This window comes from Colias philodice, chromosome 31 (assembly GCF_061535455.1).
Source record: "Colias philodice isolate Cphi_HAF_F1 chromosome 31, ilColPhil1 Martin Lab GWU primary, whole genome shotgun sequence".
Taxonomy (NCBI): Eukaryota; Metazoa; Arthropoda; class Insecta; order Lepidoptera; family Pieridae; genus Colias; species Colias philodice.
The window spans coordinates 4,652,051-4,674,184 of record NC_143116.1 but is presented as its reverse complement, the minus strand read 5'-3'; the positions used below and the strand labels follow the sequence as shown (position 1 = coordinate 4,674,184).

Genomic DNA, 22,134 nt, shown 5'->3' with positions numbered 1-22,134 from the left:
TTATGCGGGTTTTTATTTGACTATGCGGGTTTTCTTTGACTATGCGGGTTTTTCTTTGACTATGCGGGTTTTACTTTGACTATGCGGGTTTTTTTACTATGCGGATTTTTCTTTGTCTATGCGGGTTTTTTTGACTATGCGGGTTTTTTTTGACTATGCGGGTTTTTCTTTAACTATGCGGGTTTTTCTTTGACTATGCGGGTTGTCATATGACTATGCGGGTTTTTTTGACTATGCGGGTTTTTCTTTGACAATGCGGGTTTTTTTGACTATGCGGGTTTTTATTTTACGATGCGGGTTTTTATTTGACTATAGGGGTTTTTATTGATTATGCGGGTTTTTCTTTGACTATGCGGGTTTTTCTTTGACTATGCGGGTTTTCTTTGACTATACGGGTTTTTGTTTGACTATGCGTGTTTTTCTTTGATTATGCGGATTTTCATTTGACTATGCGGGTTTTCTTTGACTATGCGGGTTTTTTTACAATACGGGTTTTTATTTGACTATGCGGATTTTTTTGACTATGCGGGTTTTTTGACAATGCGGGTTTTTTCTTGGCTATGCGGGTTTTCTTTGACTATGCGGGTTTTTCTTTAACTATGCGGGTTTTTGTTTGACTATCCGGGTTTTTATTTGACTATGCGGGTTTTTACTTGACTATAGGGGTTGTTATTGACTATGCGGGTTTTTCTTTGACTATGCGGGTTTTTTTGACTATGCGGGTTTTTTTGACTATGCGGGTTTTTCTTTGACTATGCGGGATTTTTGACTATGCGAGTCTTTCTTTGTCTAGGCGGGTTTTTTCTTGGTTATGCGGGTTTTCTTTGACTATGGGTTTTTCTTTGACTATGCGGGTTTTACTAAGACTATGCAGGTTTTTTTGCCTATGCGGGTTTTTCTTTGACAATGCGGGTTTTTCTTTGTCTAGGCGGGTTTTTCTTTGACTATGCGGGTTTTTACTTGATTATGCGGGTTTTCATTTGACTATGCGGGTTTTCTTTGATTATGCGGGTTTTTCTTTGACTATCCGGGTTTTAATTTGACTATGCGGGTTTTTTTACAATGCGGGTTTTTCTTTGACTATGCGGGTTTTTTTGACTATTCGGGTATTTTTTTCCATCCGGGTTTTTCTTTGTCTAGGCGGGTTTTTCTTGGCTATGCGGGTTTGCTTTGACTATGCGGGTTTTTCTTTAACTATGCGGGTTTTTCTTTGACTATGCGGGTTTTACTATGACTATGCGGGTTTTTTTGACTATGCGGGTTTTTCTTTGACAATGCGGGATTTTCTTTGTCTAGGCGGGTTTTTATTTGACTATGCGGGTTTTTACTTGACTATAGGGGTTTTTATTGACTATGCGGGTTTTTCTGCGGGTTTTTCTTGACTATGCGGGTTTTTCGTTGACTACACAAGCAAACCTGCTGGCAGAAAGACAGTTAAATAATAATTACCATCCAATTCAATTTCAAATTCCTCTTTAACATCTGTTTCCTCTTTTAATGATTCAGTCTCGTTAATTATAATAACTTTATCCAAAATAACATTTTTCAAATTAAATATATTATTGTGTTTCAATCCTTGCTGTTGTATCTGTAAGCAAACATTTTAAAATGTTAAAGATATCACTACATAGTTGTTGACGACTGGTTCTAGATTTTAGGTGGCGAAAGAAGATGAAAATAAACTTGTGCGTATATAAGTAGTTTAATAATCAAAATTACAGAATGCGTTTGGTAGATTAATTTTAGTGAGGGAGTGTCCTGCTCAGCGGTTGCGTGGCGAGTCCAAGTCGTAGAGGACAGTGGGGTCAATCCGCGGCCAATCGCACGGCGCCGCGACGTGACGACGCGATGACGCAGTCGCAACGCTCCGTTCTGCACGATTTTGTTGCGGCAACATGCTCCCGGCCTTGGAACGTGCTGGTTCCAACGAACTGTCGACTACGAAGCGAAGAATCAGCTATCTGGTGAAGGAAGCGGACAAATTTTAGTGAACGCCCGACGCACGATGCCGTCTGCAGTACGAATGTCGGCCACTCGTGCTACTCCATCCTTCCCCGGATATGTCGCGTGGATGCGCCCCAAGCTCCACTTCAACGGCGGCAATCGGTCGTCCTTAATGAGAACGAGCGTGTTCTCCTTGAGCTCCCCCTTGTGCTGGTGCCATCTGGTTCGCGTTTGCATCTCGGAGACATACTCTTTGGACCAACGATTCCAAAAGTGCTGGCGTATTTGTTCCACCCTCTGGAACCTCGGGAGACGAAGCTCAGGCACGTCGTATAGCAGCTCAGCCGTTACAGGTGCAGTCAGCGGACGACCAACCAGGAAATGTGCAGGGCTAAGTGGAAGGAAATCATTGGGATCTGTGGAAAGATGGGTCAAAGGACGGGAGTTCAGGACAGCTTCAACCTGGGTCAATACTGTGCTAAACTCCTCGAACGTTAAATGTGCGTTACCTACTACACGTTTGAGATGGTGCTTGCAGCTTTTTACTCCAGCTTCCCACAATCCCCCGAAATGACTAGCGTAAAAAGGTATCATTTTAAAATTAATATTTTGCGAAGTTGCATATGCTTTAATTTCATCAGAACAGGTAGCTAAAAATTTTTTGAACTCATTCATGAGACCGACAAAATTCTTCCCATTGTCAGAAAAGATAGTCACGGGTTTACCTCGCCGCGATATAAAACGTTTCAAAGCTAATAGATATGATTCCGACGATAGATCGCTAACAAGTTCCAAGTGAACCGCGCGTGTAACAAAACATATAAATAAGCATATGTACGATTTTTGCAACTTAGCACCTCTGCCTTTGCGATTCAACGTGAACACTGGGCCAGCGTAGTCGACACCACAACGTATAAACGGATAACCTGGGTCCAGACGCTCCTGCGGTAGATTTCCCATAATAGGCGCGACCGTAGTCGGTTGCAGTCGTGCGCAGCGCATGCACGAATGTACCACCTTCCTAGCGAGATTTCTGCCGCCGACCGGCCACCACATCTCTCTGATCGTAAACAGTAGAAGCTGCGGCCCGGCGTGGAGTAAACGTTCATGCTCGAACCGAAAAAGCAAAAGTGAAAAATGATGATTAGCTGCGATTAAAATAGGAAATTTTTTATTAAAACTAAAATTTGGCGAATTTTGAATACGCCCACCTACACGAATTAAATTATTATTTGCGTCAAAGAATACATTTAATTTAGAAATTTGATTGTAGCCTGATATATTCGTTATATTTTTATTATTTTTAAGCGCATAGTAAATATCGGGAAACGATTCCTGTTGACTCAACTTTGCTAACGTTAATTCAGCACGATTTAATTCCTCGACTGATAATAAACCTGTCCACTTATTAGTTTTATTTCGCGCGTTATTAATAAAACGTAATACATAAGCAGCTGCGCGTTTAAGTCTATTATATTGTGAAAATCGAGAAAAAATAATTAAATTATCGTTTAAATTATTACTTATGTGACAACAAATATTCGTAGATTTAATTTCCGGTAAATCTGAATTAATTAATTTGGAATGTTTTAAATCGGGCAATTCAAAATGTACATTATGTAAAAATAACGGACCCTCCCACCATAAAGATGAGGAGCTAAGCGCTTCTAGACTTTGCCCGCGTGAGACTAAATCGGCTGGATTATCCTTGCCTGCGACGTGACGCCATGGATGTTCCTTGGTCAGCTCGTGAATCTCTGCCGTCCTATTTTGAACATAAGGTTTTAATAAATTAATAGGCATACCTAACCAACCTAAAACGATAGTTGAATCTGTCCAAAATACAATTTTATCAAAATTTGAACGCAGTGATCCAATAAGCTTATAATATAATCGTGCACCTAACAGCGCACCACACAACTCTAATCTAGGTATAGTTGTAGGTTTAGTCGGCGCGATCTTACCCTTCGAACATATCAAGCGCACTGTGACATCAGCTGTTGCATTGATCGTACGAGCGTATGCGCAAGCTCCGTACGCGACCTGTGAAGCATCGGTAAATATATGTAGTTCGGTTCGCACTGGATCAATGCACATAACGTGACGCGGTATTCGTAAACTACTAAGAAAAGATAATCCATTTATAAACTTATCCCATATTTGCGAAATTTCGTTAGGAACCGATTCATCCCACGTCAATTTTAACAACCAACATCTTTGTAATAAATGCTTTGCGATAGTAATAAACGGACTTAATAATCCTAGCGGATCGTATATTTGTGAAGCACACGATAAAATAATACGTTTTGTCACTACTTCACTCTTTTGTATAATTTGCGTGAAATAATAAATATAATCATCGAGACTATTCCATCCGATACCTAACGTTTTATTGTTACAAGTTTTATTCAGTAAACATAGATCGTGTGTTTGCGATTCATTAACGCTAGGCGTAATTAAATTTAAATTATGACTAAAAATCCATTTTCGTAATTTAATACATGCTGAATCTAAAAGACTACTAGTTTCTTTACAAATATTTTCTAATTCGGATATAGAATTCGATGAAACTATGAGATCGTCAACGTAAAAACAATTATTAATAGTATCGGCTACATACGGAATATTCGAGTGTTTGGCTAATTCCTTTAAACATCTACAACTTAGATACGGTGCGGATGCCGTTCCGTACGTCACGGTGTTGAGTCGGTACACCCTCAGCGGCTCTGAGGGATCATCCCGCCACAAGATCAGCTGCAGGTCACGCTGATCTTCAGCAATATTCAATTGCCTGTAAAATTTTTCAATGTCAGCGCATGCAACATACCTATTCTCGCGAAAACGTAATAAAATAGAAATCAAGTCACCTTGAATAGCAGGTCCAATCATTTGTATGTCGTTTAATGATACGCCGGAACTAGACTTCATACTCGCATCAAAAACTACGCGTAATTTAGTTGTGGTGGCGTGCTCCCTAAACACACCATGATGCGGTAGGAAATAGTGCGGATTCCCATACGTATTGACGAGACTCATATGACCTAAATTAATATACTCCTGTATAAAATCAGAATACATCTTTTTATAATTAGTATTTTGCTGAAGACGTTTCTCTAACGCGTAAAAACGACGTTCAGCTTGTGCGCGTGTAGTACCTAATAACTCAGGTGATTGTTTCAACGGAATTGAAACACAGAAACGACCATCGGAAAGTCGACGTGTTGTGCGAATAAAATGTTCCTCACAAGCAATATTATCTTCGCTCGATAATTGCTGTAATTTATTGCTAGGCGCGGATAATTCTTCTAATTCCCAGAAATTCCTAACTAACTTATCGAGTGAATCATCTTCCGTGGATAATGTCGAATAATTACAATTAATATGTGATAATTTTTTATTACTAGTATACGGAAAAGATTTAATTGCACCTGACACTATCCAACCTAATTTGGTGTTTTGAAGGAAAGGACCACTTTTCAGGCGCATTTTTCCTTCGGTTATTAATTCCCAAAATAAATCAGCACCGATCAGTAAATCAATAGGTTGACTTTCGTAAAAATTGGGATCAGCTAACAATAAATTGTGAGGAATATTAAATTGATTTAAATTAACCGTGGTTGTAGGCAATTTTGATGTAATTTGGGGCAAAATCAAACATTGAAAACGGGCAGTGAAGCTCCCGTCGCGCGATTTAATTTCAATGTTACAAGATTGCGAACATTGCGTAATAGAATTACCTACACCGTGAATATGTTGAGTGGACTGTAATATTCGTATATTTAATTTATTTGCAAACGATTGCGTTATAAAGGATCGCTCGCTTCCGCTATCTAGAACTGCGCGTGCGCAATAATACTCACCCGATTCATTATATACTTCTACTATCGCCGTAGACAATATGACAATCTGTTGCGAAGAATTGTCATCCTTTGTATGCATAACGGTTTGTGCGTGATTAATACATTGAAGTTGCATGTGTGCGTTATCTACTGAAACCACTGAAACGGGATGCGTATTAGTAAGCGAGGGGTGCTCGTACGTAGTTAACGTCACTGTATTTTGTTGAATTGGTGATAATTTAATTGCATCACAAAGTAAACTATTGTGCTTTTGTTCACACTTTCTACACGGACCAAAAAGACAAGTACCAACTAAATGACCTGGGCGCATACAATTAATGCATAAGTTTTTATCATTTATGAAATTAACCCTATGTTGCGGAGATAAGTCGAGAAACTTCTGGCATGAATACAGCTGATGCCTTTCGTTACATAGCAAACATGACTTGTAATGGCTGCGCGACTTATTGGATTGCGATTTAGATTGTTTGTTATCCGAAACTATGTTGCAATGAATTTTGGATGATGAATTTTTATTTTGGTAAGTAGAAAATTTATTTGAGTTATTTGAAATACTAGGTTTACTGTGATTTACGGATAGTGTAGTTAATAAATCGGCTTTTTCTTTAATGAATTCTAATAAATCGTTTAGTTTAATAATTTTGTCCTTATGTAATTTATAAAATGTGTTTTTAAATTGTTCCCACTCGCGTTCAGTGGTAGGATCTAACTTTGAAACTACGATATAAATAATCAAAGTGTCCCAGTATTCCGTGGGTTCTCCTAAGATTTTAAGAATACGTAAATTTTTTAAAACTGTATCAATTAAATTGTGTAATTGAATAGCCGATTCTCTTGAGACGTTTTGAAGTGAAAATATTGCCTTAATGTGACTTTGCACTATCAATCGCGTGTTATTAAAACGGTGTAATAAAAGCTCCCATGCAACCATATAATTTTCGGATGAAAATTCTACGTTTTCTATAACGATTTTGGCATCGCCTTTTAAACTCGCCTTTAAATAATGGAATTTTTGAACCGGTGGTATTGTTTTCGAATTGTGAATTAAGGATGAAAACGTGTCGCGAAATTCTACCCAGTGTTCATGTGAACCGTCAAAGCTAGGTACAGAAATAGTCGGTAATTTTACTGAATCGTTATTAAAATTGTTACAGGCCGTATGGTCGTGCGCTAAGGAACAGTCAATGGATTTATTAACAGATCTATCCTCGGAATTATCTGGGTTTACCATGCAGTCCAGCATCGCCAGGACAACATAATATTCCCTCTCAAACTCTACGCGTGATTCTATGAGTTTATCCGTTTCTGACTCCGGGACAAGATCTTCGATTTTACTTTGTACTTGGTTGAAATCGTTCATTAAACTTTGTGCACCTGGTATACGTAATTTTAGTTCTGCCCTTTGATGTGTATCAAGATCCACGTTTTCAAAAGACGAAACATATTTCTTAAAATTCGTTAACCTACATTTGATTAATCCCCTTTTTTTCCTCAAATCCTTAAGCTCCTTTTGCTCAGAAAGAGACATAATGACTGAAGTAAAAAGCTACAAGTACTTACGTGCCACGTGAAGCAGATTCTTCGGTAGCGTAAAAGCACGTGAGGAGGCAAGCAACACCAAAAGCTCTGGAATATAAAAAGCACAGTATCACTCAGATGAAGCTTTACAGGGTTGGATAAATTAGCTGGCCGTCTTACCAAACTGCACTGTAATTTTGCGACTTCCTTGCCGATTGCGTCTCCAAAATCCAGGATGTGATCCGGCTCGAAGGACCAGAAAATGTTGACGACTGGTTCTAGATTTTAGGTGGCGAAAGAAGATGAAAATAAACTTGTGCGTATATAAGTAGTTTAATAATCAAAATTACAGAATGCGTTTGGTAGATTAATTTTAGTGAGGGAGTGTCCTGCTCAGCGGTTGCGTGGCGAGTCCAAGTCGTAGAGGACAGTGGGGTCAATCCGCGGCCAATCGCACGGCGCCGCGACGTGACGACGCGATGACGCAGTCGCAACGCTCCGTTCTGCACGATTTTGTTGCGGCAACAATAGTATAAAACAATGTCGCTTTCTCTGTCCCTATGTATGCTTAAATCTTTGAAACTACGCAACGGATATAGATGCCGTTTTTTTATTAGATGAATGCATTTGGGATGAAATTTGTTAAGGATAGTTTAATATCTGACAAAGGACATCTTGGAAAGGTAGGTTATCTATACTAATATTATAAAGTTGAATAGTTTGTGTGTTTGTTTGAATGCACTAATCTCAGGAACTACCGGTCCGATTTGAAAAACTCTTTCTGTGTTAGACAGCCCATTCATCGAGGAAGGCTATAGGCTATAATATATCATCACGCTAAGACCAACAGGAGCGGAGCCACGCGGGTGAAACCGCGGAGCGCAGCTAGTATAATATAAGTGATAATTATAAATACAAAAGCCCCCCTAGTCAAGTGGCTTTCTGTTAGCGTAGCGTTCAATAGAATAGACTACGAATGTATGAGATCGACGTAACCTTAACATTTTGTTTTTGTTTTTTGTCTGTTGATATTGAATAGGCTTCAAAAGTACTGGACCAATTTTGATGATTTTTCACTAAGAGAAAGCTTCTTTATGAGGAAGTAAGTGGCTATAATTTGTTTTGTTTTTATCTCTTTACTTACCTCTATATTTTTATGTGCAACTTGGTTAAGTAAATCATTTGATTTGATCGCTTGTAACATAAAATTATGACCCTTCTTAAGTACCGAGAAGCATATATAACATATATTTATAATGTCTTCATTTATCTGAAATAAAATAAATAAAATTTAAAGTAAAACCTATACTAATATTATAAAGCTGAATTGCTTGTTAATTTGTTTGAACGCGCTAATCTCGGGAACCGATTTGAAAAATTCTCTTGGTGTTAGATAGCCCATTTATCGAGGAAGGCTATAGGATATATCATCTCGCTGAGACCAATAGGAGCAGAGCACTGCGGGTAAAACCGCGAAGCACAGCTAGTGTTATATGTATGTAGGGGAACATAGAAACTTCCCCGTTTTAAAGTCGGTTAATAAAAAATGCACTCACATCATAATTGATCAGTTTTTCATAAAATCCCTTTAAATACGACTTTTGTAGGTCGTACATTTTAACATCTACTGCGAAACATATTCGGCAAAAACTCGTCATTTTCAAAAATATTGTTGATATCCTTGATATAATATTATCAGCCTTGCAGTTCAATACATACTATTCTAGGTTTTATTCACTCCGTTTTTATATAATAAAATACACATAATATAGTGCAAAGCAAATGAACAGCTATAATTATTTAGAACCGTTTTTTATTACGATTCTGTTTTCTTTCTCACATAGGTACTTAAAAATATATATACAGTGAACCAGTTTAGACAGTCTTAGTCATAACACTCGGCGCCTTATTTACACGTTTTTATGATAAGATAATTCATTTAAAACTAGTTAAATGGAAACGCCGCATTTTATGTATGTTTTTGTTTATATTTTATGGCTTTTCGATGCGAAAATAAGGCGAAAATATATTTTAGAAATGTCAAATGTCAGATGTGAAGATTTTTTAATATATAATAGCTGCTGCGGATTCGAGGCATTTCGTTAAGTATACGCCAGCGTGTACCCACAAACAACACAATATGTAGAAATAATTAAGTTCACACTTAACGAGTTGGCATGGTAAATTACACATTACATATTTACAGTATTCTTATTTCTTTTGACTTTAAAATATTAACAGTGCAAAAAGTTTGGTATCCATACAACACAAACATGGAAAAAACTAAAATGTCAACTTTAGGGTTACCTTCCCTAAAGTATTTTCCCATAAATATGTAAATTATTCATAAAAACGCACGTTTTTATGTCTTTCTAAATACAAAATATTGCTTTTACTTTCCATATTCATGTTTAATGTCGCTAATCTTGTTATAGTTTATACGATTGAAACGTATGAACTCACGTAATTATGTTGGTAACGTGGATTCTTGGTTGAATAATACATAATTCATTCAGATAATGTTTCTTATTTATTGCAATTAAGTGGAGTATGACGTTATGCAAATAGCAACATTTTAACCTTAACTGTCGTGAGTCGTCTGTCAAGTAAATGTCACGAAATTCGAAAATATTTTTCTGATTACAGATTGAAGCTGATAAATAAATGAAAATATTATTTTAAAAATGACTGATACTTACTCTAAACCAGATTTATCCAACGAGGATTTGAATTTAGTGTGCCGGGCATGTCTATCTACTTCTGGTGTATTGAAGAACATGATGGAATGGGGGCTTGTTCAAGATTTTTATAAGCTGACAAACATAATGGTATGGTGTTGTTTATATTTAACAAGTAGATTATAGAAAATACTTTCTTAATATTTAAAATGCAGTCTGTGTAATATGTCTAGAACTTAATAAGGAAAACAATGTAAAATCTGTCTTACAGTCAATCAAATTAAAAAGCAAATGAGTTATATGAATTTATACTAATATTATGAAGCTAAAGAGTTTGTTGGTTTGTTTTATCAAGATTCAAAGATACCAAAATCGTCGCCTTACTCTATGACGTGAAGGTATTGCAATGACGCGACTTGAAATTTTACTCTCAACGCGCATTGAAGTTTCACTTCTAAATAACAGCTCTATCTTTTACTAGCTGTGCTCCGCATTGCTCCACTTCTGTTGGTCTTAGCGTGATGATATATAGAACATAGCCTTCCTCGATAAATGGGCTATCTAACACGGAAAGAATTTTTCAAATCGGACCAGTAGTTCCTGAGATTAGCGCGTTCAAACAAACTCTTCAGCTTTATAATATTAGTATAGATCCACTATATAGCTTTTATTATTAGATTGTTACTTAGTATATAATATACATAATTTTATTTCAGGTCTCATCTATAGAAGGTATATCACACTCGATATGTATGTCTTGTGAGGATATGTTATTAAGATGCAGTAACTTTAAGAAACAGTGTGAACAATCAGATTTATTACTGAGGGATACAGTGAAAGTGAGTTTATTTACATACTAGCGGTCCGCCGCGGCTTCGCCCGTGGTACATATTTACGTTTTCTCTACATAAGAACCATCCTCGTACTTCAAGGAATATAATAAAAAAAGAATTATCGAAATCGGTCCACCCGTTCTCGAGTTATGCGCTTACCAACACATTTTTATATATAAGAGAAGATGGCTGATTTTTCAATGCTTGTATAAAACTTATCCATCCAATAAAGTATTACACAATAATATTAAAATGTCACGTAAACTATCCAATACGGGTAATTAGAATATGTTTATAAAATGGTAGTTTTATATATTACTAGCCGCTCCGCGCGGTTTCACCCCCGTGGCTCCTCTCCTGTTAGTCGTAGCGTGATGGTATATAGCCTATAGCCTTCCTCGATAAATGAGCTATCTAACACCGAAAGAATTTTTCAAATCGGACCAGTAGTTCCCGAGACTAGCGCGTTCAAACAAACAAACAAACTCTTCAGCTTTATAATATTAGTATAGATTCGACGAATAAGTTTTAACCAAGGATTGAAAAATCAGCCCTTAATAGATATGATATATGAAACAAAAAATATAATTGATAAATGATTTCTTAATTTTAATGAAAATCAAAATTGTATGTGTATTTGTAATAATCCCTACTAATATTATAAATGCGAAAGTAACTCTGTCTGTCTGTTACGCTTTCCCTCTTAAACCTCTCAACCGATTTTGATGAAATTTGGCACAGACAATCCTTAGACCCTGAGAAAGAACATAGGCTACCTTTTATCAAATCACCACGCGGGCGAAGCCGCGGGCGGAAGCTAGTTATAAATATGATTTGGTACTAAAATTGTTAAAATTGCTGTGTGTAATATGTTAATGTTACATTATTTATTCATTTATCAAAGATAAAAAACTCTTTTTTTATATATATACAATAAATAATTAGCTAGGCCAAAAATCTGATCCTGTTTAAATTTAAAAAACAAGATATGTTGTCAAAAATGTCCAGTTGGTACTTGGTACTATATAAACCATTCATTCAATTTAGTACCTTATTTTGTTGCAGTAATGTTCAAAGTCCAATGTTATAGCTCATAGAAAACTGCCTAATACATGTGGGCAGAGTTTTGCTTCGGACACTTTTTTGAACTATTTATTCTAGTTGTTTATTGTATATCAACGATTATACATCTTGATATATCTCATTTATTATCACACTAGCTTTCCACCCGCAGCTTCGCCCGCTCAGTCAAAGAAAAACCCGCATAGTTCCCGTTCCCGTGGGATTTCCGGGATAAAACCTATCCTATTTCCCGGGATAAAAAGTAGCCTATGTCCTTTCTCGGATATCAAAATATCTCTATACCAAATTTCATGCAAATTGGTTCTGTAGTTAAGGCGTGATTGAGTAACAGACAGACAGACAGAGTTACTTTCGCATTTATAATATTAGTATGAATTTCAAAATATCTCTTATTTATTTTAACATTTATTTTCCTTCCAGAAAAAGAAGTGCATACAAAATCTGCAAGAAGATATACCTCAAGAAAACACAGTTTCCTTTATTATGCAGGAAAATAAGTTAATCATTACTATTGTTGCGCCAAATACAAATGAAAAGATATTCTTTCCATGCCCGCACAGTTGTCACGATACATTCTTAAAGAAAACGGATCTTTTGAACCATTTAGTGAAATCACATCAAAGGAACCAAGAATTTGTCATCGAACAGAGGTTTCACTGTAGTATTACAGAATGTTCGTACCACATAAACTCGAATAAAAATAAATATTTTAGCAACAGAAAGTTTTTGAATCAGCATGTAAATAAAGTGCATAAAGAAAAGAATATTACGTGCAATCTATGTAACTTTAAATTCTCGACGAATACAGACTACAACAGACACATAAAAACGTGTAATTACGTGTACTTGTGTCAAATTTGCGACAAAAAATATACGACCAATGATAAATTATTAGTGCATTTGATGAGAAAGCATCCAGATTTACACACACAGTATAAAAACGAGAGAAAAAGGGAAAAAAAAGAATCGGAATCACTAACAGAAGTGAAAAAAGCAAAAACAGACGAAAAATTACTAGATTACATGTGCGATAGTCCAAAACGGTCGTTCGCAACTCAAACGCTAGAAGAGAGTATAAAGAATGACGTCACGTTGTCATGGCAACCGGAAATCGAGACAAAAAAAGACGAGATATCAACACAGACCGTGTTTGAAGACCTTCTATCCTTAAAATCACAAACAAGCGAAGATTCTATATTCTGTTCAGAAACAGTGTCACTATCGGACATTCAAACGCAAACGTTTCCTGTGGAGTTTGGTTTGATACGTTCAAACAAAGAAACGATAACGTCAGAGACGCAATCCCCAGATTTGAGTATAAAAGAAACACAAACGTGTCCTTGCTTATATGAAACTAGAGCAAACGAAAGGGTGTCTCCTACTTCGAGTGCATCTTTTTCTAATTGTATATCAACGGAGACGCAGACGTTGGATTTAGATGAAATTTTGAGATATTGTTCGGCGGAAACGCAAACGTCGTTTGATGATTTGCTGGCGAAAGATTGTCTTTGATGGAGTGATGTGGAATAAAATTAAAATCTATATGTATCTATACTTCTATACTAATTCAACCTATGATATATAAAAAAGCTAGATACGTTACCCGCTCTCTATTTTGGCAAGAAAAAACTCAGCTAAGTGCCCGAGTTTCACTTAGTCACGCACCATTCAGCGTCGTGGTTGGACGTTCTTTTTATATTTTAATCGGCAGTTGTTATTACGAAGTACATGAGTGAGACATGTATTATGTCTCGTGCGTGAGAGTGAAAGAGAGAACAACTGTATTGGTGATAATGCGTTAGTAAGTAGGTATGTATTAATTACGCTGTTTTTTAGTGCAATGATGTTGGCGTATGCCGCGTCTACTAGTATAAAAGAGTCATTGAATTCAACGGCCGGCAAAATTCATCAGTACACCGCCCGCTCCTTTGTCGGTTTTAGTATTTAAAAAAAAAACTAATATAATAAAGCTGTAGAATTTGTTTGTTTGAACGCGCTAATCTCAGAAACTACTGGTTCAATATGAAAAATTCTTTCGGTGTTAGATAGCCCATTTATCGAGGAAGGCTATAGGCTATATATCATCACGCTACGACCAACAGGAGCGGAGCCACGCGGGTGAAACCGCGGAGCGCAGCTAGTTAATCAAACCAGGAGGAATTTATTTATATGTCATCTACTTAATATTATGTACATATATAATTTTCTCTCATTGCTGAGTGTGTTTTTAATATAAATATATTATTACTGGATTTCCGCCCGCGGCTTCGCCCGCGTTTGCAAAGGAAAACCCGCATAGTTCCCGTTCCCGTGGGATTTCCGGGATAAAAACTATCCTATGTGTTAATCCAAGTTACCCTCTATATGTGTGCTAAATTTCATTGTAATCGGTTCAGTAGTTTTTACGTGAAAGAGTAACAAACATCCAAACATCCATACATCCTTACAAACTTTCGCCTTTATAATATATACTAGCGGTCCGACCCGGCTTCGCACGTGGTACATATTTCGTAATAAAAAGTAACCTATGTCCTTTCTCGGGTATCGAAATATCTCCATACCAAATTTCAACCAAATTGGTTCAGTAGTTTAGGCGTGATTGAGTAACAGACAGACAGACAGAGTTACTTTCGCATTTATAATATTAGTATGGATTAGATTTAAGTGTGTCTAAAAACTGTGGACAGAATAAATTGAATTTATTTGCAGTTTTTCATTTTCTATGAATTAAAAGATTAGAATTAGAAGATTAGATAAACAATTTTTAATGCTCTGAATTCAGTTTATACATTGTTACATCATTCATATATGTATATTTTCAGCTCTATAGGTAAGGTATAAACAATATTACCCAAAAATAGGGAACATTTTGTGTCTTCTATTGATATTCATTATAATAATGATTAAAAATATATGTATGTGTCGCAGTCGGATTGTATAATCCGCCGTATTACAAACGGTCGGCATTTTGTAATATGCCGAAAATTCGTAATCAGTAATTTTTGGTTTGGACAAGGGCACCCCCTTGGGTTAGGTTAGGTTCGTATTTTTTACTGTTTTCCGAATCGGTGGTAAATGTAAAAAAATATGTAATGACGATTCAAAAGTGCTTCTAGAAGAAGTCTAATTGAATAAATAAATGTTTGAGTTTCAGTTTAAAAACTCGGGGAAAAACCGTAGTGCGGTCTCAGCTTAAAAGTTTTGCTTTCTCATCTCTTTTCGATTAAGTAATTTAAATTTGCATGCTGTTTAATAACAGAAACATACTGTAAATTGTAAGTTATAACACCTAAAAATACCATGTTTAAATGCAAATAAATAATTGCACGCCTCATAAGCGAAGCGTTGAGGTGGGTACTACTGTCACTTCGCGCAAAACATCTGATTTTTCAAACTTAAAATGTCTTTATGTATCATACATTGCACTTGTAAGATAATACATACACACACATATTAAGAAAAAACACTATTTTTAACGTTCATGATATTTTTGATGTCATTTTTTTTATTTAAACTAGTTAAAAAACAGTTTAAAAAAGTTCTGTCTTGGACGTCCGTGTGTCTGTATGTGCGGATCCTTTTTCTTGTTAACACGATAGCGACCGAAATACTTTACTAATCGAGTCTTTTTTTTTCTCTTACGCTTGAGTATGCTCAGGAATAGAACCCTTTCATATTTCAGGGTCTGATTCGATGTGGTTTAATTGTTATTAAATAAACAAAAATAATAATTAATAAATATTTATTAAAAAAAATTATGAGGCGTGCACTTTTGGATTTTCCAAATTATTTATTTATTTACTAGCGGTCCGCCCCGGCTTCGCCCGTGGTACATATGAAAAATAGATGTTGGCCGATTCTCAGACTTACCCGGTATGCACAGAAAATTTCATGAGAATCGGTCCACCCGTTTCGGAGGAGTATGCAGACTAACATTGTGACACGAGAATTTTATATATAAGAAGATTTAAAAAATACGACATATGAGGTAGATTTCCTCTATCTATAGGGAATTTTTACCTATGAGATAAACTGAAACACTGAGAATAAGCAAAGCCTCAGTTGAGCGAATAAATATTGGAATTTTAAACGTTAGTTTCAAAATTGGATTTAATTATTTATTTATTTACATTCACATTTCATAAACAATTTACACCTATAGTTAATATCATAAATTAATGTGAAAAATCTATAATATAAAAATTAATCGCAAAATGTGATGGTAAGCGCATAACTCGAGAACGGCTGAACCGATTTCGATAATTCTTTTTTTATTATATTCCTTGAAGTACGAGGATGGTTCGAAACGTAAATATGTACCACGGGCGAAGCCGCGGACCGCTAGTTCTACAATAAAATAGGAGGTACTCCGGTATCTGTGGTAGTAGGTATAAACTGTGCTACAGATACCTGCGCCCACCCCTCAAATTAAACTAGAAATTAAGTATGCTATTTTTTTAATTTAAGATTAAAATTAAAATTACAGATTTAGGTTTCAACTAAGGTAATTACACGCTTTATATTAGCTTCACCTGTATGTTTGTTTGTTTGTAACCGACTTCTTTGGGCGCGATTTTGACCCACTTTAAACGGCCAGATTTCGTTCAAACTTTGTAGATTTATTAAGGACCGATGACAATACACTAATTTGAAAAAATAAAAAACACGCGTTTTATAGAAAACCGAACTAAAAGCGTGTTTTCTTAGTTTTTTTAAACTATTATTATTTTTATTTAACGTGGTATTGTATAGTTAATGAACAATTTGTCATCCTCCTTCAATTGAAATAAGTATACTATTCAAAATAGCTACCCTCCCAAACCTCCCAAACCAGCCCCCCTAGACAAGTGGCTTTCTATTAGCGTAAAGTTCAATAGAATAGATTATGAATGTATGAGATTGACCGTTGACGTAATCAATCGTCGTCGTCGTCGTAATCAAACGTCAATCTCATACATTCATAATCTATTCTATTATCTATTCTCTTATCTATTCTTATTCTATTGAACTTTTCTAGCCACTTGTCTAGGGGGGCTGGTTCGATACCAATATTACAATTACCTAAGAAAATTGTATTGACGAAAATAGCAAAGCTCTTTGCGCAGGACGTAGCGTTTGTCATTTTTAAAAACAACTGAACATTTTTTGATTTGCCAAGATAAGTGATAGAGATTTTTTAGTCTTTATCTCTATGTTTATGCTTCTTGTTTATATTTAACTACTTTTTTAAACTCGATTTTACCCACTTTAAATAGACAGAATTAATTCAAACTTTGTACACTTAGGTATCGGTGATGATATGATCGGTGATGATACAATAATTACATGAATTTATTTTAATAAAGTGTTTTATTTGCTTATTTTCAAACGAAGCATATATTTTATTTGATTATAGCCAATTATATTATATCACAAGCTTTCCACCCGCAGCTTCGCCCGCGCAGTCAAAGAAAAACCCGCATAGTTCCCGTTCCCGTGGGATTTCCGGGATAAAACCTATCCTATTTCCCGAGTAAAAAGTAGCCTATGTCCTTTCTCGGGTATCAAAATATCTCTATACCAAATTTCATGCAAATTGGTTCAGTAGTTAAGGCGTGATTGAGTAACAGACACTCAGACAGAGTTACTTTCGCATTTATAATATTAAAAAGTATGGTCTGCATAGGTAATTTTAGAATAGTTGACTTGCATGTCAAACTACGCTCCTAGTTTCCTTGCCATAAAAAGAAGAAGCATTAAACAACAGCCTAGTCTAGACAAAAAATTCTAGATTTTGTGGGAATGGTAACATTGATATTGATTTCTGCTACGCATGCGTATTTAGTGCTAAAATAGTCACTCGAAAGACTGTTGCGAGGCGATACGCTAAAAATTTATACATTTTGTTATTTGACCGCGATGTGTCCGTAATTTTTTACGTGTTTATTTGGAAATTGTAAGGAAAATCAAGTGAAAAACCTTTGAACAGTGTTAGTATTGTAAGACCAATGTTTCATACGGTTTTCACCGTATTCGGTAGAAAATTAGAGTCGACGGAATCGGAAGATCATATTTGTACTACGCCAGCTCCTCCTGATATTGAGAAATGTCTTTGCCACGGGAGTTCGTGTATAATAAGGTTGGTTAAGTAATTCTACTATGGATAAAACCATAGATAAGTAATAGTTATATCTATATACTTCCGGGGTCACTTCAGTTCATTTGGGTTGTCTCTTTCTGTGATCGTATTTAGGAAATTGAGTCTTTATTATATCTTATATATAAAATTCTCGTGTCACAATGTTAGTCTGCATACTCCTCCGAAACGGGTGGACCGATTCTCATGAAATTTTCTGTGCATATCGGGTAAGTCTGAGAATCGGCCAACATCTATTGCACGCCTCATAAGCGAAGCGTTGAGGTGGGTACTACTGTCACTTCGCGCAAAACATCTGATTTTTAAAACTTAAAATGTCTTTATGTATCATACATTGCACTTGTAAGATAATACATACACACACATATTAAGAAAAAACACTATTTTTAACGTTCATGATATTTTTGATGTCATTTTTCTTATTTAAACTAGTTAAAAAACAGTTTAAAAAAGTTCTGTCTTGGACGTCCGTGTGTCTGTATGTGCGGATCCTTTTTCTTGATAACACGATAGCGACCGAAATACTTTACTAATCGAGTCTTTTTTTTTCTCTTACGCTTGAGTATGCTCAGGAATAGAACCCTTTCATTTTTCAGGGTCTGATTCGATGTGGTTTAATTGTTATTAAATAAACAAAAATAATAATTAATAAATATTTATTAAAAAAAAATTATGAGGCGTGCACTTTTGGATTTTCCAAATTATTTTTCATATGTACCACGGGCGAAGCCGGGGCGGACCGCTAGTATTCTATAATGTTCTTGTTAACTATACCTTAAAAAGACGAATGTTTTCAATGCATAGTGTACTTTTTATAATTTATAGTTGTAAAGAGCACTTTTTTTATTAAAGGATCTTATTTTAAGAAATTGATTCTTAAATATATATTCTATAATGTTCTTGTTAACATCTTTAAGAGACGGAGGTTCTCAATGCGTTGTGTATTTTTATTTAAAGTTTTTATAAAGATTACTTTTTCTAGCAAGGTAAAATAATATACTTACTAATAGTTACTTAGGTACTTGTTAATGACACAATTTAATATGCAAGCTCAAATCGCTTCCAAGCGCTCAAGCCTTCTTCGCTTGTCTTAAAAATACATTTATCGGAAAATAAACAAGACAGAAAAGAAAAAACATTCACAGATAATTTATAATATGTGTCATAGATACCTTTGTGAAAATACGCTACAAAGAAAGCTTTTAGGAATGTCGGTTAAAACTTAAAACTATAGGTAGAGTTATTTTATATACGCAAAGGAAGTAAAATCTTCCGTTTTGTTTAAATAATTCTTACGATGAGACTATTAGCTGTGCTGTGTGGTTTTACCCGCATTGCTCCTTTCCTATTGGTCTTAGCGTGATGATATAGCCTATAGCCTTCCTCGATAAATGGGCTATCTGACACCGAAAGAATTTTGCAAATCGGAACCGTGGTCCATGAGATTAGCGCGTTCAAGCAAACAAACTCTGTAGCTTTATAATAGGTATTCGTATAGATTTAGTTTCAATTTTTTTAAATTAATGCTCACAAAACGTTTAAGTATACAAAGGTTCAAATTTTACTGTACTTTATCGCCATATGATTTCAACGACGCGGACGTCATTGTTTAAGTTGGTTTAAGCCAGATACATACATTAACTGATTTTTTGAGAGTGTATTGTCTTGAGGCATTGTTGTAAATGTAAACAATAATTAATTTATTACGAACTTAATTATCAGTACATAGTATAAAACTAAGTCGCTTTCTCTGTCCCTATGTCCCTTTGTATGCTTAAATCTCTAAAACTACGCAACGGATTTTGATGCGGTTTTTTTAATAGATAAAGTGATTCAAGAGGAAGGTTTTAATATATGTATAATTTATTAGGTCTTAGACGAAGCGGGCGAAGCCGCGGGCGATAAGCTAGTTACTTAATAAAATATTAGAATAAGGACCAATATACCGTTTATTTCCCATATTTAATGTTTAGATGATGGAATATAATATGATACTCAAAAAATATTACGAAACTAGCGGTCCGCCCCGGCTTCGCCCGTGGTACATATTTATGTTTTCTCTACATAAGAACCATCCTCGTACTTCAAGGAATATAATAAAAAAAGAATTATCGAAATCGGTTCAGCCGTTCTCGAGTTATGCGCTTACCAACACATTTTGCGATTCATTTTTATATATAAGAGAAGAAGAAGATATTAAGCAAATACTTACCTACTTAACTATTTATTTTATTTTATTTTATTACACTTAATTGTAATACAACCATTACTTAAATAACAAAAAACAATAAAAAAAGATACTCGTACCATACGAGAAGGACGTATTACATTTGGCGGCCTTATCACTAAGCAGTGATCTCTGCCAGGCAACCAAGCGGCAAAAAAGCGAAATATTTAATAATAATTTTTTAATTGAGCTCAAATTAGAAAAATCATAAAAATAAAAAAGTACACATATACACTGGTTTAATGCTCTAAGACACTAAATGAATATTATATGCAACTATGTTATCATCTCAAAAATAACAACATTTTTAACCAGAATATTCCAGTAACATAGATATTTATTATTTAACTTCAGCCCACGGCTTCAGTTGACGTAGTTCTTTGTTAAAAATAACTGATCTATACTAATATTATAAAGCTGAAGAGTTTGTTTGTTTGAACGCGCTAATCTCAGGAATTACTGGTCCGATTTGAAAAATTCTTTCAGTGTTAGATAGCCCATTTATCGAGGAAGGCTAAAGGCTATATATCATTACGCTAAGATCAACAGAAGCGGAGCCACGTGGGTGAAACCGCGGAGCACAGCTAGTATTAGATACTTAACTTCAGCCCACGCCGTCACTTGACGCAGTTCTTTGTTAAAAATAACTAATGGACGTAGGTATATACGCAAACCATGACCTATTTGCATAGCAAATATAAAACTTTACTCAGTATTTTTTTACTTAAACGAACATAATTTACTGAGGAGCAACTAAAAAGAGCAACAAGCCAAATATCATTAAAATTCACTTGCAAATATCACATGTTGTCGAATTTTTTAGTTCTATGACAGTTGACACGCTTGTTTCCGAACGATGTTTTCCTTCACCAATTGCATGATAGATAGATGGTGATACCGTGATAGATGCTGTGAATAATGTGCAGAAAACCTGAAATAACTTATTTGTTTATTGCATGCTCGTCTTATTTATTTATTACTAGGTTTCCGCCCGCGGCTTCGCCCGCGCAGTCAAATAAAAACCCGCATAGTTCCCGTTCCCGTGGGATTTCCGGGATGTAGCTATGTCCTTTCTCGGGTATCAAAATATCTCCATACCAAATTTCATGAAAATTTGTTCAGTAGTTTAGGCGTTCTAGGACAACGTGAACAAGATCTTACGTTAATGGCTAAGACACTAGAATGGGAAGGTCTTAAGATTGGCCTTAAGATAAGCGGGGAAAAAACGGAATACCTACATATGAAAAGGTACAAAGATACCAGAGTGTGTAGGAAAAATCTGGTAACCGGAGATACTACATACCTAGGAACAGACTCCTTTAAATATCTAGGTTGCACCGTTACGGATACTAACCGCCGAGAAGCCGAAATAGATATCCGCATCCAAAACGCACTAAGATGCTCAGCAGCGCTCCATAAAATCCTTGTGTCCAAGATTATAAGCAGGAAAACAAAGGTCAAAATTTATAAAACCATTATTAGACCAATCCTTATGTATGGGTGCGAATCGTGGACACTAAGCCAGAAAGAAGAACAGAAGCTCTTAGTTGCGGAAAGGAAAATACATCGGAAAATCTTAGGACCTACAAAAACTGATGAGGGAACTTGGAGAATGAGGAAAAATCTAGACATCGAAGATCTCATTCGTGAACCCAACATTATTGGTGAGACAAAAGCTGCCCGCCTTCGATGGATCGGTCACCTAGAAAGGATGCCAAACGATCGCGCTGCGAAGAGGGTGTACATGAGCAAGCCGATCGGTAGGCGCCCCGTCGGCCGACCTCGTCACCGTTGGAGAGACGAAGTCCAAAAAGATCTGGACATCCTTCAAGTAGAAGACCTCAACACCAGGGCG

The 22,134-nt window shown here is 35.8% G+C and overlaps 3 protein-coding genes and 1 long non-coding RNA gene across 7 annotated transcripts in view; 2 read left to right on the top strand and 2 right to left on the bottom strand.

Annotated features, from left to right (window-relative positions):
* Positions 1–9,332, bottom strand: part of LOC149475255 (uncharacterized) — a 114,106-nt gene extending 104,774 nt beyond the window's left edge. For all 4 annotated transcript variants that reach the window (XR_016318096.1, XM_089713600.1, XM_089713601.1 and 1 more), the window contains exons 1-3: positions 8,879–9,332; positions 8,467–8,592; positions 1,450–1,588 (exon numbers count right to left, since the gene is read on the bottom strand). Coding sequence is in view for 3 of the 4 variants with exons in the window: in XM_089713600.1 (XP_089569726.1) it covers positions 1,450–1,588; positions 8,467–8,592; positions 8,879–8,980 (367 nt within the window). In the remaining variant the exon portion in view is untranslated. The remainder of the gene's footprint in view (positions 1–1,449; positions 1,589–8,466; positions 8,593–8,878) is intronic.
* Positions 1–16,571, bottom strand: part of LOC149475253 (uncharacterized) — a 57,787-nt gene extending 41,216 nt beyond the window's left edge. The window contains exon 1 of the long non-coding RNA XR_016318109.1: positions 16,429–16,571. This is a non-coding gene — a long non-coding RNA (uncharacterized LOC149475253). The remainder of the gene's footprint in view (positions 1–16,428) is intronic.
* On the top strand, positions 9,923–14,876 carry LOC149475254 (uncharacterized). Its single transcript, XM_089713636.1, has 3 exons — positions 9,923–10,150; positions 10,717–10,839; positions 12,337–14,876. The coding sequence occupies exons 1-3, from the start codon at positions 10,007–10,009 to the stop codon at positions 13,426–13,428; spliced, it is 1,359 nt and encodes a 452-aa protein (XP_089569762.1). The 5' UTR covers positions 9,923–10,006; the 3' UTR covers positions 13,429–14,876.
* A 1,071-nt stretch (positions 16,572–17,642) lies between the features above and the next one.
* LOC149475251 (monocarboxylate transporter 12-like) overlaps positions 17,643–22,134 on the top strand; it is a 33,416-nt gene continuing 28,924 nt past the window's right edge. The window contains exon 1 of the mRNA XM_089713584.1: positions 17,643–18,034. Coding sequence (XP_089569710.1) covers positions 18,002–18,034 — 33 coding nt within the window. The 5' untranslated portion in view covers positions 17,643–18,001. The remainder of the gene's footprint in view (positions 18,035–22,134) is intronic.